The sequence below is a fragment of the Lathamus discolor genome, chromosome 4 (genome assembly GCF_037157495.1).
Source record: "Lathamus discolor isolate bLatDis1 chromosome 4, bLatDis1.hap1, whole genome shotgun sequence".
Taxonomy (NCBI): domain Eukaryota; kingdom Metazoa; phylum Chordata; class Aves; order Psittaciformes; family Psittacidae; genus Lathamus; species Lathamus discolor.
The window spans coordinates 35,099,973-35,114,879 of record NC_088887.1 but is presented as its reverse complement, the minus strand read 5'-3'; the positions used below and the strand labels follow the sequence as shown (position 1 = coordinate 35,114,879).

The 14,907-nt window shown below is 40.0% G+C and overlaps 1 protein-coding gene across 3 annotated transcripts in view; it reads right to left on the bottom strand.

Moving 5' to 3' along the window:
- Window positions 1-367: 367 nt before the first annotated feature.
- The window catches only part of ABCG1 (ATP binding cassette subfamily G member 1), a 68,062-nt gene continuing 53,522 nt past the window's right edge, over window positions 368-14,907 (bottom strand). For 2 of the 3 annotated variants that reach the window (XM_065677018.1, XM_065677017.1), the window contains exons 5-15: window positions 13,671-13,721; window positions 11,719-11,864; window positions 10,898-11,021; window positions 9,772-9,886; window positions 8,917-9,065; window positions 8,643-8,744; window positions 7,343-7,511; window positions 7,055-7,155; window positions 6,447-6,605; window positions 4,932-5,050; window positions 2,703-3,547 (exon numbers count right to left, since the gene is read on the bottom strand). In XM_065677018.1, the coding sequence (XP_065533090.1) occupies window positions 3,319-3,547; window positions 4,932-5,050; window positions 6,447-6,605; window positions 7,055-7,155; window positions 7,343-7,511; window positions 8,643-8,744; window positions 8,917-9,065; window positions 9,772-9,886; window positions 10,898-11,021; window positions 11,719-11,864; window positions 13,671-13,721 (1,464 nt within the window). In that variant the 3' untranslated portion in view covers window positions 2,703-3,318. Of the gene's footprint in view, window positions 2,677-2,702; window positions 3,548-4,931; window positions 5,051-6,446; window positions 6,606-7,054; window positions 7,156-7,342; window positions 7,512-8,642; window positions 8,745-8,916; window positions 9,066-9,771; window positions 9,887-10,897; window positions 11,022-11,718; window positions 11,865-13,670; window positions 13,722-14,907 lie in introns of those variants that run through there. The other variant, XR_010612221.1, reaches the window with a different exon arrangement.

Genomic DNA, 14,907 nt, shown 5'->3' with positions numbered 1-14,907 from the left:
TTTCGGTTTTCAAAAGACCTTTAAAAACCTTTAGCCTCTTAAATAAATCTTAGCCAGATTGTGACTGGTTCAAATGGTAACGATGGCATTGATTTAAATCAGTTTATGGCTATTAATATATGGCTATATAAACTGAGGATCTGAAGTCTTTAGAATCTTGGTGACCTCATTATTCTTCCACATGAAACCTCCAGAGCTTCACAATGTGCTTGCTGAACATTACAGCACATGCATGCTCAGTCCATTAACCTAGGAATGTGTTTTATAGCAGCCTGTTAGAATTTATTTCCACATAAACAGAAAAAAGCCAAGCTGAGACTATGCTAAAAATCTTTGCGTTAAAAATCTTTGCAGTGTGTAAATGGACTTTACACACTTCTGTTCCACAGTAGTGTGAAAAGAGGTATCACTGTTCAATTTCAGAGCTAAGGAGGGAAAGAATTATTATCTCATCTATGTGTAGCACTGAGTTGCAAGAAAATTCATTTATTTATTTACTAGGACACTGGAGTCTGTAAGTGTTCCTTAGAACAGTAACTTTCAGTTAAATGCTACCAGCAGATGGATGGGAAGAAGGCTATCTAACAAATAAAGGAGTGACAAAAATACTCCAGAGCATGTATTTTCTTAGGAACACCCATGGAGGACCAGACCTTTTGCTACCACAATACAATACAAAGTTATAGTACAGGAGGACATATTGCAGACTTAAGAGGTAAAATCTACAAGGTAAAGTCTACAGAGGAATAGGCACAGATAGCAGGATAGCATCAAAGGAACTCATACCTCTAAACTGGTCTGGATGGGAAAATGTCAGCAGTTACTTCATTTAATACACTGCAATGGATTTTCAATGTGATATTTGGTAAATGGTGTTGGTAAACACAAAACATGAACCCTGAAGGTATTTAATGCACTGGACATCACACTCTTTGACACTCTGCTAACCTATAGCTGGACCAGCAGTATGCAACACAAGTACTATGGCAAAGGTAGTCTTTTGCCTGCTTGCAATCAGCATTTGAACTGTCTGTAATGTTCAGAAATATTTGGAGAGCCTTGAAATAATCAAGGCATGCTGTGCCAAGGGATTGCAGCTTGTGCCTTATTTAAAAGCGCTTCATAGTTACAAGTATTATTTCGAATAACCAAAATTCTTAATTTCTCATACCTGACAGCCACACAGGTCCACATCTGCTTGTGGTTATGCCTGGAAAAGCTGTAGAGCTGTATAAAAGCTTTTTGTGAAAAAAGGTAACAAAACTATGCAAAGAGGTTGTGTGAGGATTTTTCTGTTTCCTCTTACAGTAAAGGCTGACCTTGCTTTCACAGGTGAATCTCAATTCCAGGGAAAGTTGAGCTAACCTTCCTAAAACATGTGACTTGTCTTCAAGTCTTCCAGAACACAGGCTTAAATTCAAACATCCTGAGTTTAACCGATACACATGCTCTATGTCTGTACTGGCAAATTAAACCGAGCTTGGGCACGGGCCAGAAAACCTGGGAAACAGTTGTCTTTACTGCTAAACGACAGAGCTGCAGCCCAGCACAGCCACAGCTTTTCCAGCTATGTTTGGGCTCTATTTAGGGGTTAGCATAGTACAGGGACCATTCCTGTTAGTCCCAGTTGTCTGAGGACTAACAGGGGTGGCCCTGGCACTATTTAGTTTACTACTATACACATAGCCATGGAGTGTTCAAAAACAGTCTGTGAATTGTGACTGTTGGTGGTGGCCAGCAGATGCACAAGATCTACTTTACTGCCATGAGCTGCCGAATGTTTTGCTGACATTGAGCTGCTTCCAAACTAGAAGACATCAGCATCCTGATACGCACTTACAGAATGCATTGGTTTGACCCAGAGGTCTGTCACACTAAGGTGAACACACAGTAAGAGCAGAAGGTAGTGGAATTTACACAGAAGTTGCCCAAGGTGTCCCACATGAGTATGGGCTCCACAATTTCATTTTGGGTTGAAAATCCAAACCATGAAAATCAGTGACATGAGTCACATCAACTTGGAACCAGAATTCCCCCTGCCTAGTTTACAATGGTGAAACGTGCAAAACAAATGCATGTTTCTTTTAATGGTTTTATTGGTGTTTAGACAAATTATCTATTAATTCCCATGTCGCGCATGTAGACTTCAGGATGAGAACAAAACTGCTTGGCATAATAACACTTGTAGTATTACAAGATCATTTGTGTACTTTGAGGAGAGTTATAAGCATAATGTGCTGCAGATATAATAAACACTGCTAGGTTAGGCAGTCACAAGTGTTTTAACACAATACCCCAAGCTTTGAGCTGTGGATAGCTCTTGAGCTCCATCAGGCTTTAGTAAGCTCTCAGGCTTTCAGGGATAGATTCTGCTTTCAATTTAAATGAAAAGGAGCCTTGGAGTGCTTTGATATTTTTCATTCACAGGAGGTAGATCAAACAGATTGTGAGCAGAGTTAGTATTTTAAATATCACAAATATTGATTTAAAAGACACTGCAAAAGAACTTTTTTTCATTCATTCAGCAACAGCTTGAATATGTCTGACTGCCTGTGCTATCTACTGATGCTTCTAAACACGGGCCACAGGTTTAGCGCAGACTCTGAATCTGCCTTTTCCTCCCATCATTACAGTTTTCAGATATGAGACCAGCTCAACAGGTAAAGCACCAGAATCCTAAATGTAGACAGAAACAAAAATGATGACTTGAACCGCTTGGAGTTTGTTTTAAAAAAAAGTGCCCATATTAAAAAGGTATCTTTACCTTATTAATTAATACATTTAGAGACTTTTGGCCAGAAAGGGTAATTCTGTGGAAAAGAATTGCAAAATAATACATAGAAAACTGCAAAGATGAAACTCTGAATTTAAAAAGATGAGAGAATGCTATTTTCTTTGCATTTCCCATTTAGCAGCTCATTACCTTGTCAATTATAGATGATATTATACTATTCTGGCTACCAGGACTAGTATCTTAGCGACCTTAACCCAAAATTGGTTTTCATAAGGAAAGTTCCTGCAGGCAGATTTTTTGTTACAGTTACACTGCCTGGGTTTTGATATTCTGTGGTGTAAAATTCCCTTCTATTTCTTCTTCCTAGTTAAAGCTAGAAAGTGTAATGAAAACATGACCCAACCCAACTGGACTGATTGGCTTAACACTGTATGTCCACTATCCCATTGTGGTTCTCTATGGGCTAGGTCATAACAGCATCTAGCTGGGCACTGGAGACTGGCCTGCCACAGTGAGACAATGTCAAGTGCCCTCTATTGCATGTCTAAAGATCTTCCTACTGCATTGTTTTAGCTGGTTTTCCTTTACCTCTCTGCTCGGATTTTGTATCTGAGAACAAAATAGGCAATTAGGCGCAGAGAGAAGAAGAAAATTCCAAGAACAATGAAGTCCAGGTAAAGTTTGGCATTTTCTACATCCAGTTCTCTCAGAATGGCCTCTGATTTTTGAAAATGGCAAGTGTCATCTTTGTCACAATGCAGGTCTTCTCGATCCAGTCCATAGATGGAGAGAATAACTCCTTCAAACCCGTATCTAGAGAGAAGAAAGATGGATTACAAGGAAAAGTCTTGATGATCTGTTTAGAGGAACTCCACCAGCAATAAAATCCTTATGAGAGCTTGGCTGAAACACTGAACTACTGAGTAGTTCAGTATTGTTCTGACACATGTCTCAGGGCAAGTTCTATCCCTGCTACAATCAAGCAAATCACATCACTGTTATTTTACATAAGACTGAAAAAGGAAAGGAGTTTTGCCTTTAACTGCTTCCAGCTAGTATATAATGCAATTTCTCCAAGGAAAATGTTAAAATACCAGACTAATTTCAGCTCTTATTCAGAAATTCCCCTTTTGAAAGTGACATAACTGATTCATTTTCCTCTTAAATAAGCAAAACCAGGAACACAATTATGGTTTGAAGTAAGAAACATATTCAAACAGGCATCAGTCTAGAATGCTTCCTCTCTTTCCTTCCATGCACTATAGTTTCACTAACAGTGCACAGTTCCCACATGTCTCCTGGCACAGGCTGCACTTACCCTTTGAGTTTGTGAGCAGAGTGAAGAGAGGGCTTCAGGGCTGGACAATGGCTTACGGCCTCATCTTGAATTCTAGCTACTAATTCAGGGGGTGTGGTCTCCTTCTCTTTTGTAGGTCTCTGTATAAGACCTCACTTGCTAAATGAGAGGTTACTTTAGCTTGGGCTTTCTCAGTAATAGTGCAGCTTGGGCAGGGTGGGGAAAAGGAGGATGAGAAAATTCTCCTCACCTAATTTCAGCTATGAATATTTAAGCATCTTGCCTAAACTAACCCTCCATGCCAGCCTCCAGAGGTTTCCTCATGGCAATCATCCCATCTAAAGATAGCTGTTTCAGACTGCAACGAAGACTGACACAGAATGGGATATAAGGTGCCTATGGTTCTTAAAGCACTAGTTTAGATTAGAGATGACACAAATCCCACACCTCTTGTGGTAGTGCTACTGCAAAACTTCAAAACAAGTCTTTATCCAACAAGTCTACCCATGATACAGCAGTGATTTACACAGCATTTGTCTTTCAATATAAGGTGCTCGCATCAATTTCTCAGTTGGGCATACTGTCCCTATTATTTCAGATATCCACTATTGCAAAATCTAGGCAGATTTGCATGCTGTGTAATCTCACTGAATTCAAGGAGACTGACATGGACTTGTAGCCAATAATTTAGGCTACAGATACTAAATGCTCGTATTTATTTCATGTCATATACAACATAAAATGCAGTGAGAAAATGTGTCATACATCACATGTAAATTTATACTCAAAAGAATGTGCTGTGAACATAAGTCTTTTTCCTATCCAAAATAACCAACCAAGCAAGCAAAGGTAAACATACAGCATTTCCAAATGGGAGGTTAATGGCCTCCCTAGCAGTACCTGACATAGGAAATGTAGGACATCCACTGGAGGTATGTTGGGATGGTATCAAAGCTAACAAAAAACCCAGAGAACAGAAGCACCGGGATTGCAGTAACTGGGCCCACAAAAGTGGCCACCTGTGAAGAGAAGGAACAGACAAATCTCTTGTGAGGCAGCCATAGAAAAAAATTAACTTCCTCTTTCATCTGATGTCCTGGCCTCCAGCGAGGAAAATAGCCTTTGACAGAGCAGTCTTTCATTATGGCAAATCCTCTGTTCTGTGCCAAACCCAAATAGGCGGTGCAAACTTACTCTTTAAGCAGTGGGGACCGAAGCCATTCAAGTCTTTCTTATAATGCAACTTCTCAAAATTATCACAGTTCCAAATATTAGGAAATTACTGACTTATTTATTTATGTAGACAAGATTTCTTGTGAGGGGAAGGGTAGATGCTGTTAATGGAGAAAAAGGAATTCCTCTCGTCTTCCTAAACCCTTTACTAGTTGACAAAGCTGCTGTGCTGGGATCTGTCCTTTGAAGGACTTGAACCATCAAGAAGTTTACAGAGTAAGATGGGCACGCTGACTCACTTGCTCCTCTGGGTTTGAGACCCCCTCTTTCTAAACATTACCCTTTCTCACTTCCCACTGAGGACACACAGACCTCCCTCCTCATTAACCCCACAGGAACAGTAGCTTCAACCAGTTGGTCCTAAAATGTTGTGAAGAGGATAAGGAGCATCTCCAGCTGGGTGGCTTTGGTGGGGAAGATAGATCTTGACCCAGCTCCAACATGTCCTCTCTACATCTCCTCCAGGGCAAAGGTACAGGTATCTGGGGAGAGCAGAAACACAGAGATTGCACAACTGGTCTCCACAGGGTGGCCCGGAGAGGAAGTCAAATATTCCACTGCAGAAATAGCACCAATGATAGCATCAATGATAGCATCAATGTATGCTAATGTCAGTATCACCTGTTATTATAAGGACTACAAAACAGCTCTGCTGTGGAATGGTCACCACAGCACATCTGCCAGGAAACAGAATGGAGCTACACGGCCAGCTTCCAGTGTGACAGTCCTACCAACAGATGCTTCTCTCCCTCCTTCTGGAGAAGTTGACTACCTTGGGCAAGCTTTTTCTTATCTTGCCTCCTGCAGCCTTTTTGTGCGTGTATGGAAGAACCCTCTCCCAAGCTCCTGATTCTCATGGCTTACCTCCACTTTGTAGATGCATAGAAATGCACCAGTTCCACAGTTCTAGGACCTACTCAGCATGGGATGAATAGCAAATGACAACCTACTCAAGGAGGGACAGGCACAGCCGTACTCAAATGGGTAAAGGAGCCTCATATCCAGTGTGTGTATATGCTGTTTAAGCTGATGCCAGTGGAAAGCATCGAGTAGCTGTATCAGATCAAGACAACTTTTTGCCAGTCATCTCTCAATGAATGTCTTGGGGACACAGCAGCAGTCATAGTAAGCAGTGTTAGGAGACAGCGGGGGTCCTGTGAAACCACAAAACACCATCAGTACCTGGAGGGATGTAGAGGCTGCCCCTATGAGGAGACCCAGTGACTGAGCCACCAGGGATGTCATGGTTCCCAAGGCTGCAAAGAGGACAAATCGAAGTGCATCAGATGGCTGTGAAGTCATCCAGTACACAATACTGCAGTAAGCCACAGGAAACATGATCTGCAAGGAGATACCCTTGGAGTTAGTCTATTAAAGCCAAATATTTGCTGTTACTATGACTAATAACAACATGGGGATTTCTAATGAATCCACATCCCGAAGCCTTTCCATTACATGACTGGAATGGCTGAGAAAAATACATGTATCTGCCAGAGACTGTGATACCTATTGTACTACTTGGGCATTAGAAAACAGATCCCATTTGCTTACAGCCCTCTCCAATTCCCCTTCTGCAAAAAAGAAGATAGTAATCTGTTTATTAAAATAATATTGGGTCAGGTCTAGGCTTTTGCGAGGGTGCTTCTGATTTGGACCTGAAGCTTCAGCACACACATATGGACAGTTTCTCCACTATTCAGATGAATAAAGTAGCAGTACTAATCTTTCTGGCAAGTTGACTTGCCATGAACTTCAATGGTTCTTGTTTTATTGAAGAGTAGAGCATATACCTGAAAAGGAACATCAGCCATTGTTTTGGCGAGATAGTAGGCTTTCAGGCTGTACCAGTAGTTCAGATGTTCTCTAAGAAATACTCCCATCTCAAGAGGAACTACAGAGAACACAAATTAGTAAATTAGGTTGTCAGCATGCAATAGCGTTGCACATAATAACATAGTTTATCCCTATCTAACCCTGCACTGCTGCAGTCCCATAGTGGGACTGGAACTCTGAGGCCTTTGACAGACCAGCAATAGTTTCAATGGTCTGTAATGAAATATGAGAGGTCAGGTACTCACATGTAAGGACAGTTGGCATCAGCGCAGCAAACATAAGAAACAACATGGAAAAAAAGAGGAAGCCAGAGTTGCTGAGGACTTTCTTAGCTTCATTGCCAATGCCTAAGTAAAGCAAGCCGATGAGCAGCCCAATACCAATGTGTGAGGTGATACGCAAGTGCGTCAGGACCTACAAGCAAGGGAAGAGTAGTATTCCTGATCAGAAAGTCTAGGCTCAAAAAACAATGGCAATATGACTGAAATCAGATATACAGATTGCAGAAAAGGAGTACTTATGTCCAGAAGAGCTTATACAGAAATCACAGAATCGCAGAATCATAGAACAGTTAGGGTTGGAAAGGACTTTAAGATCATCAAGTTCCAACACCCCTGCCATGGGCAGGGACACAAGAGACCATGTCTCCCAAGGCTCTGTCCAACCTGGCGCTGAACACTGCTAGGGACGGAGCATTCACACTGCTCATTTCCTTCTGGCAAACTACGCTTCAGCTAAGGGAAACTTACTGTAATGAGCTTCCCAGTGTCAATCAGACACCTGAGTATTAGAGTTCAGAAAATTGCTTCCTGCAAACTCAGGCAGAACCTGCAAATGCTGCAACCTGAAACCTTCCTGCCAATGTCATGGAGCCATTGGCACCCATTCATCAGGAGGAGGCTTTCTCTCTAACTAAAAGATAACCTTCCTAGTGGAGAAGAGAGGCAGAAAAGGTATTTCAGGCTTATCTAGACCAAACTAACTTAATCAGGCATAAATTATCCTTCTGTGCCTTTTCTGCAATACAGCATTCCTACAGGAAGTATAGAAAAAAACCCCACAACATTTGGAACAACTGCAAGCCTTTACAGTTGAACAGAAAAAAAAAAAACCAACCAAACAAAATAAAACCAGCAAGGTTCTTCAATGTCTGCATCAGAAAATAAATTCCAATTTCCCCTTGATGGGGATGAGGACAGGACCACATGATCCATGGTGAGTGTTTGCACACCTATGAGATGTGCTTTCCAAGTGTACCAGAGACTCATCAGCTCATTGAACCACATGGAAAATGTGAAGCTGTATGTTCGCTTTGGATTACAAAAGCCCTCCCACATGAACATGTCGATTTATTTTTGACCGGTTGCTCACAAAGAAGATGGTACAGTTAAAAGCAAGACTGAAAGATCAGCCTCTTTCCTTTGAAATTCTCAGATGATCTTCATGTATGGGCTGTTGAACAGGACCTTTAAGGTGTATTATACTACCTCAAAACCAACTGAACAGACCTTTTGGATACAAAAGATATTATAAAGGTAGTCTTACCGAATCCCTCATGATGGTGAGAAAAGTTCTTTTGAAGAGGATACAGAACTGGGTTAGGCAGCTGGCAGAGAAGCTGTGGCAGCCTTCTGTGGAGGAGGAATCCTGTAGAAACACATCAACTTCTTTCTCTGCAGTATCTTGCTTAGTTTTCATTCACAAAACCCTACTCCTATTGGTTATGTGTGCCCAGAAGCCTCCCCCACTGATCAAGGATTTAAACTCTCTCCCCCTTCCAGCTTCAAGCCATGCACATTAGTTGTGATATATAAAATACCTCTTCAGAAGGCCTGTGCCAGAGGAAGGGATTCAACTCGTTCTCACCACCAACTTCTCTCTTGTAGTCTGTGTCACATATCCTTTCCCGTACTGCCCTTACCAGCCGGCCATTCTGGTCTCCATATTCACCAGATGCTACTTCCATAACTACAAAAAAATAGAAAGCAAGTTATTGATTTACACTACCGACTAGTTACAAGCCTCATTATTAGATCCCCTTGACTCACCAGCATTGACAGAAACAGTTTTGTCTAGAACAGGCTCTAAAATGCCACACAAGTTCATACATAAAAGCACATAGTGTAAATGTGCCTTTCTATAAATCTTCAGAGTTTTCATTCTGGAAGTTAAATGAACCATCTTAGGGGAAAGGCAGTAAACATGGGATAGTCTTGGTAACAGCAAATGACAAAAGCCTATTCTTGTGGTCATTACTGATTCTTTGGAATTAAGAAACAACAATCAAAAAACCTCTCAATGCTATTAGCTGTACAGTACTACAGTGGTATTGCTCAAGATGAAAAAAAAACCCAGAATACTGGAGCCACTTTGAAACCACTAAGACTAATTACGAAGAATTTTATCTTTCATTCCCTGGGTCTGGACTTCCACCAGAGAGAAATACTGACTAAACTTTACCACTAGATGGCATTCAAATTACTTAGAAAAAAACTAGTATTTTGAATATTTTGAATTTTGGTACATATGTATGTGTACATGAATGTATGTATACACACATATATACACATATGTATATATGTACCAAAGTATAAAATGCACCATGGACCCTATTACCCTGAAGGTGCTAATCAAATACAAAATAAATTATATATACTATTCAAATTGTCCTTACCAAAATCTGCTGGATTGTGGTAGGTTGGACAATTCAAACCCAAATCTCTCAAGTAAGGGACAAGGTTTACTACTTTCCCACGGTAAATGCATTGGCCTTGACTTAAAACATAGAGCTGGAAAACAAGGCAAAGAAAAGAAAAGAAAAAGATAAAAACCCATGAAATAGTATGTAAATATTTGAACCTGCTACTGTATGACAGCAATCCACTAACATAGTGACCTCTTCCTGTCCCTCTGGTAAGAAGACCTTGGGAAGATCTGCCACCACTTGGAACTACCTTTGCGTAGAATTATAACTAATGGGAAATTACATGCTTAAGGTTTGACTTCTGCAAACATTCTCTCCAGGGCTTAAAGCACATTAACACAGAAACAGACTAATTGCAGACAGACACATGCTGAAAATGTGCAAGAAACACATTATGGATATTTTGTGCTGGAAGACGAGGCTGGTGAATGCAAGAATGGAAGGAACAGCACAGCAATGGGAAACAGCTTGATTATTCTTACTTTTAGCCACACTATTGACTTTCAATAAACCTCCTTGCCACACTGACAATCTGCAGTCTTTTCTTAGCTCTCACAGATCTAATTTAAGTCACCTAATAAGATAAAAGTAAATTTAAATTTAACCTAAACACATGTGGTCCACATCCTGTTGTTGGGTTGGAGAAAAGATCTCCAACTAACTTCACTTCAACTATTACTACCTCACATGAATAAACTCTTCTGAATTTACACCTGTGTAGCTAGGATGAGAATGTGTATTAGCAACATTGCAGACATTGGCACTAAAGCTCTCTTGCTCTTAAATTCATCTAATTTACTCTACTGACATCCCTGTGCCCAGGAGCAGTTGTGGGTGAAGGGGTGAAAACCACAACTGCAATAATCCTAATTTGAGAAATGTACCAGCCAGATTCTTTACAAACATTACATGTAAATAACAGAAACAGGCAGAGAAGAAGAAAAAAACATAATCAAAAAGTATATTTTGCTCTTATTTAATTTATTTGATTTGGAACCACAGGCTAGAATTGTCCATGATTTTACCTGAAGAGTGAAGCCTTGAAAATACAACCTACCTAAACCACACATAAAGAGAAAGAGTCTGAAAACAATACCTGATCGAACAACTCGAACAGTTTAGCACTGGGCTGGTGAATCGTGCAGATGATGGACCTGCCACCCTGAGCTAAAGCCTTCATCAGGGAGACAACCTGAAAACACGATGCGCTATCCAAGCCACTGAATAAAAAGAAATGTTTGTTATCCACAAGTCCATAGGCACCATGCAAAGCTAGCACACGCATTTGCTACCTCTGCCTCTCACTATTATCCTTTTATAAATTTTCTCTGTAGCAGTTTAATTTTATCATATGCCAACCTTATGCTTTTATTTCTCCGTCAGTCTTTTAATTAAGTTGGAAGCATGCTTGAGAATGAAAAATAGACTATTCTCAAAGCTGCCTTAAGGGACTTCTACATTTTAGGACTGCGGATTTAAATGCTCCTAACTTTAATGAATAGATACGTATTCATAGCTCTCCCAGCCTTTCCAGACTGGGATCACAGACTTTGATTCTAAATATGCCACATTCATTATTAAAAGTCACACTTTAAAATGCTTATATTCAAGCTATCTTTTCTTGAAAAAAAAAAAGAAACTTCATGCCACAATCTGAAATATTTTCCTCTCTCTCTTCCTTCCTGTTTCAGTTTGTGTCTCCCTTAAAAATAATTTGTCGCACGGTCTGGCAGTTACAGCAGTGACCCAAGGCACTAAGCACCTAAATCAAATTACTTCTTGTGGCATTACTCAGTACTTACAGGCAACACAAAATGAGCCTTTTCCAAGGACTTAAGAGGTCAATAACCTTTCTGCAGCACTGTTCTACTATATAAAGCAGTATTTGCCTATCTTTCATTTTTGGCCATGAAGTACCTGGTTGGTTCATCAAAAAACATGACAGGAGGATTGTTCACCAGCTCCAAAGCAATGGCAAGACGCTTTCTCTGGCCTCCAGAAAGACTCCCAGTCCTTGTATTGGCACATGTCAGCAAACCAAGGGCTGTCAATATTTCCTTTACCTAGAGGAAACACAACAATGCATCATCTAAATTTGTTACACAGAAGAAAAGCCTCTTTACCGATTTTCATGGAGTATGTAAACTAGCCCATGACTTTGTTTCACAATCCATATACCAAAGACGTTTTCCATCTAATGTAGGATTTATTAGATTCAGTGGGGCTTAACAATCTACCATTTACTGTTTTGACCCAAATTCCACTTGTTTGCCCTATACGACCTGTCTCAGCAAGGAAAACCTGGCTGTGAAAATGAGTGGAAATCAGTTCTGCCTCACCCCCTGGACATGGCACCGATATCAAAACAGCTCTGCAGCATGTGAGAAGTTATTATATAGTGAAACCAAGAAGCTTTTTCAATAGAACTTCTAGGCCCTATGTACATGGGATTGGAGAACTTTGTAACAAAAACAGTGGTTTCTATGGAGCAATGACTTGCTCTTATCCCATCTGTTCTTTGCAGACTACTCTTTAAAAGGCAGACACTGATTTTAAGTGTTTCATTCTCCTCAGAGACAGGTCAGTTGTCACACAGACTTTCAGATGTTTGGGATTTCCTCAAGGCACAGCCTCAGGACGGGCACAGCTTGTCCCAGGATCTCAGGAGCAAAAGAAGAACAATCCCAGCTGCTATGAATTTTTTGGTGTCAATGATTGTAGATCTGGCCTGGTAGACCCGTATGAGGAAAATAGCTCTTTGGCATCAGTAAAAACAAGAACATAAAAATTAATGAATCCAAGCCACCTTGCTCATGCAATTAAAAACTTTACCACTTAAAAGGTAGAAAGAAAGCCCAGATATTTAATACTTTACTGAAGTATGGGAAGAGGAGCCTGTCATTTTTTTGAAGTAATGTTGCTTGGATGGAGGGAGTTTTCAAGAAAGGGTGGCTGACATGGTAAAAAACTGGTTAGACCAAGTAGGGCCTGACCCTGCATTTGTCCTGATTTTCATTTCTAGGAGCTTTCAGTGATAGGGAGCGAAAAAAGAACAAACCCTACTAAACCTCGTCCTCAGAGAAAGGAGCCAAATGACAACCTTCCCTTTATTTCTAGGAAAGATGTTATGGGACATGAGCAGCACTAGCTAGGTCAACTAGAAACATAAACTATGGTTCAGTGGAAGATTTTTCACTTGTTCCTATTTCAAACAAGAATCTGTAACGGTGATAACACAAGTGCATAAATTCATAATATTCAGCTATGGTAAACATTTACCTTATAACTTACAACAACAAAATGAATGATGTAGTCCAGCACAGGCCAGTAACACTAACTAGAAAACGACTGCCTTTCTGGCATGTTCTGAATAAGGGCATACAGCAAAGATTTTCCCTTAAAAAGTTCTTTGTAAATACAGTAACAGAGTGGACAAGTGAATTGACTTGCTTGGCCTAGATTACTAAAGTGTAAATGAATTAAGACTTTCGAAGTACAAATAAAATTAACAGCTGTTTCTAGACAAATGTATTTTCCAATAAGAAAAAAATAAAATCCATGGTTAGCTTATTAAAAAAAAAAAAAATAATAAAACCTGAGAGAATCAAAGCAATCTTGAACTGCCGAAGATACATTGATTCTTTTAAGTTTCCCTCTCTGGAGCTCTTTCTGGTTTTTAAGGGTCTCTGAGATTGAAGAAATGCCAAATGTTCCGATTTGGAAAGAAATATATTTGAGGTTATGATTTATTCTACCATTACAAGTCCACTGCAATTCAGTGTTAAATAAAAATATCTGCTTTATAGATCTCACTTCATGGACCTCTCTGACATCCCCAGAAATTCTCTGTTTGTGGACACTATACATACCATTTCTCTCCTGCCTTCATCCTTCTCTTGAAGTTTCAGATGAGCAGATACCTGCAATGCAACACAATGGAATTTGATTTTTAACTGGTCTGAAACACAGCAACCAGTTAATGCAGATGTCTCAGGCACAACATCCCAACATACTGCTGAAACAACTTTCAAACCAGTCAAGAAAGTTTAAGTTGAACTATAATGTTCAAATGACAAGCATCACATATGCCTAGGTAACCGAGTATAATCTAATTTAAGCAACCACTCAAGCATCTAACAAAAAACATATTAGAAAGAAAAGCCATTCTGCAAGTCAAAGAGCTTGGGAGGAAGATGAGGGAGTCATGTCTTTTGCATAGCCACTGACTTCCCAGGCAATGCTAGAATCACAGTTTCTTGGTGCTTTATCCATATTCTAAGGATAACCAAACTGCCATTCTCCAGCACGTGAACAAATGAGTACAGAAATAAATAATCTTGTGAAAGATGTCATCTGCTGTCCTAAGAGGCAGCTCCACAAAACATTATGATTAACCCTTATTAGAAGCAATTAAACTGTTCACTAATTATTTTTGTCAGAGCCCTGACTGATTAATTTAGACAGCAAGTATCATCTGGGACCAGTTCTACAAAAGTGGTCCTACGGGATTCTGACTAGAATGTTCACGTAAACAAAAGAGAAGAAAAACTTCCTCACAGAGAAAAGCCTTTGCAGAAGATTAGGCACATAAAAATTACTGTGATTTCTTCTGGCCTTAAAACTTGTGAGCTGATGCTGGCATACAGTATGAGTAAGCTTAGACTTATTTTGATAACACCCTCTGAGAAAAACTGCCTCGTTCTCTCAAACTGATCAAAAGGCATTTCTAGACTGCTTGGTCAAGCCGGCAATTAGTAAACTTCCTAATGCTACAAAAAACAGTAAGAAGAATTTATGTTCCCTGTAAGTCTTGAGATTATTCTGTTCCTTTGGCTTCCTGCTAAGAACCAGGAGAGATTTTATACAAGACCTTCATTTTAAAATAGGCACAGAGGAGTAGAAGTAGCAGAGAGACCATGCTCAAGTCAAAATAGCAGTCAGAACATAGAAGATGGGGAGACACAGAGAGACAAGGATACTCATCCACCACACTAAAAAGGCTCATTCTGTGCAGAATTTCAGGTTCCACTCTCTAGAAGGTCTAAGGAGTAGAGCTTTAGATCTTCTTTCAAATCATACTGCTGGTCACAAACTGAAAATGGTAAA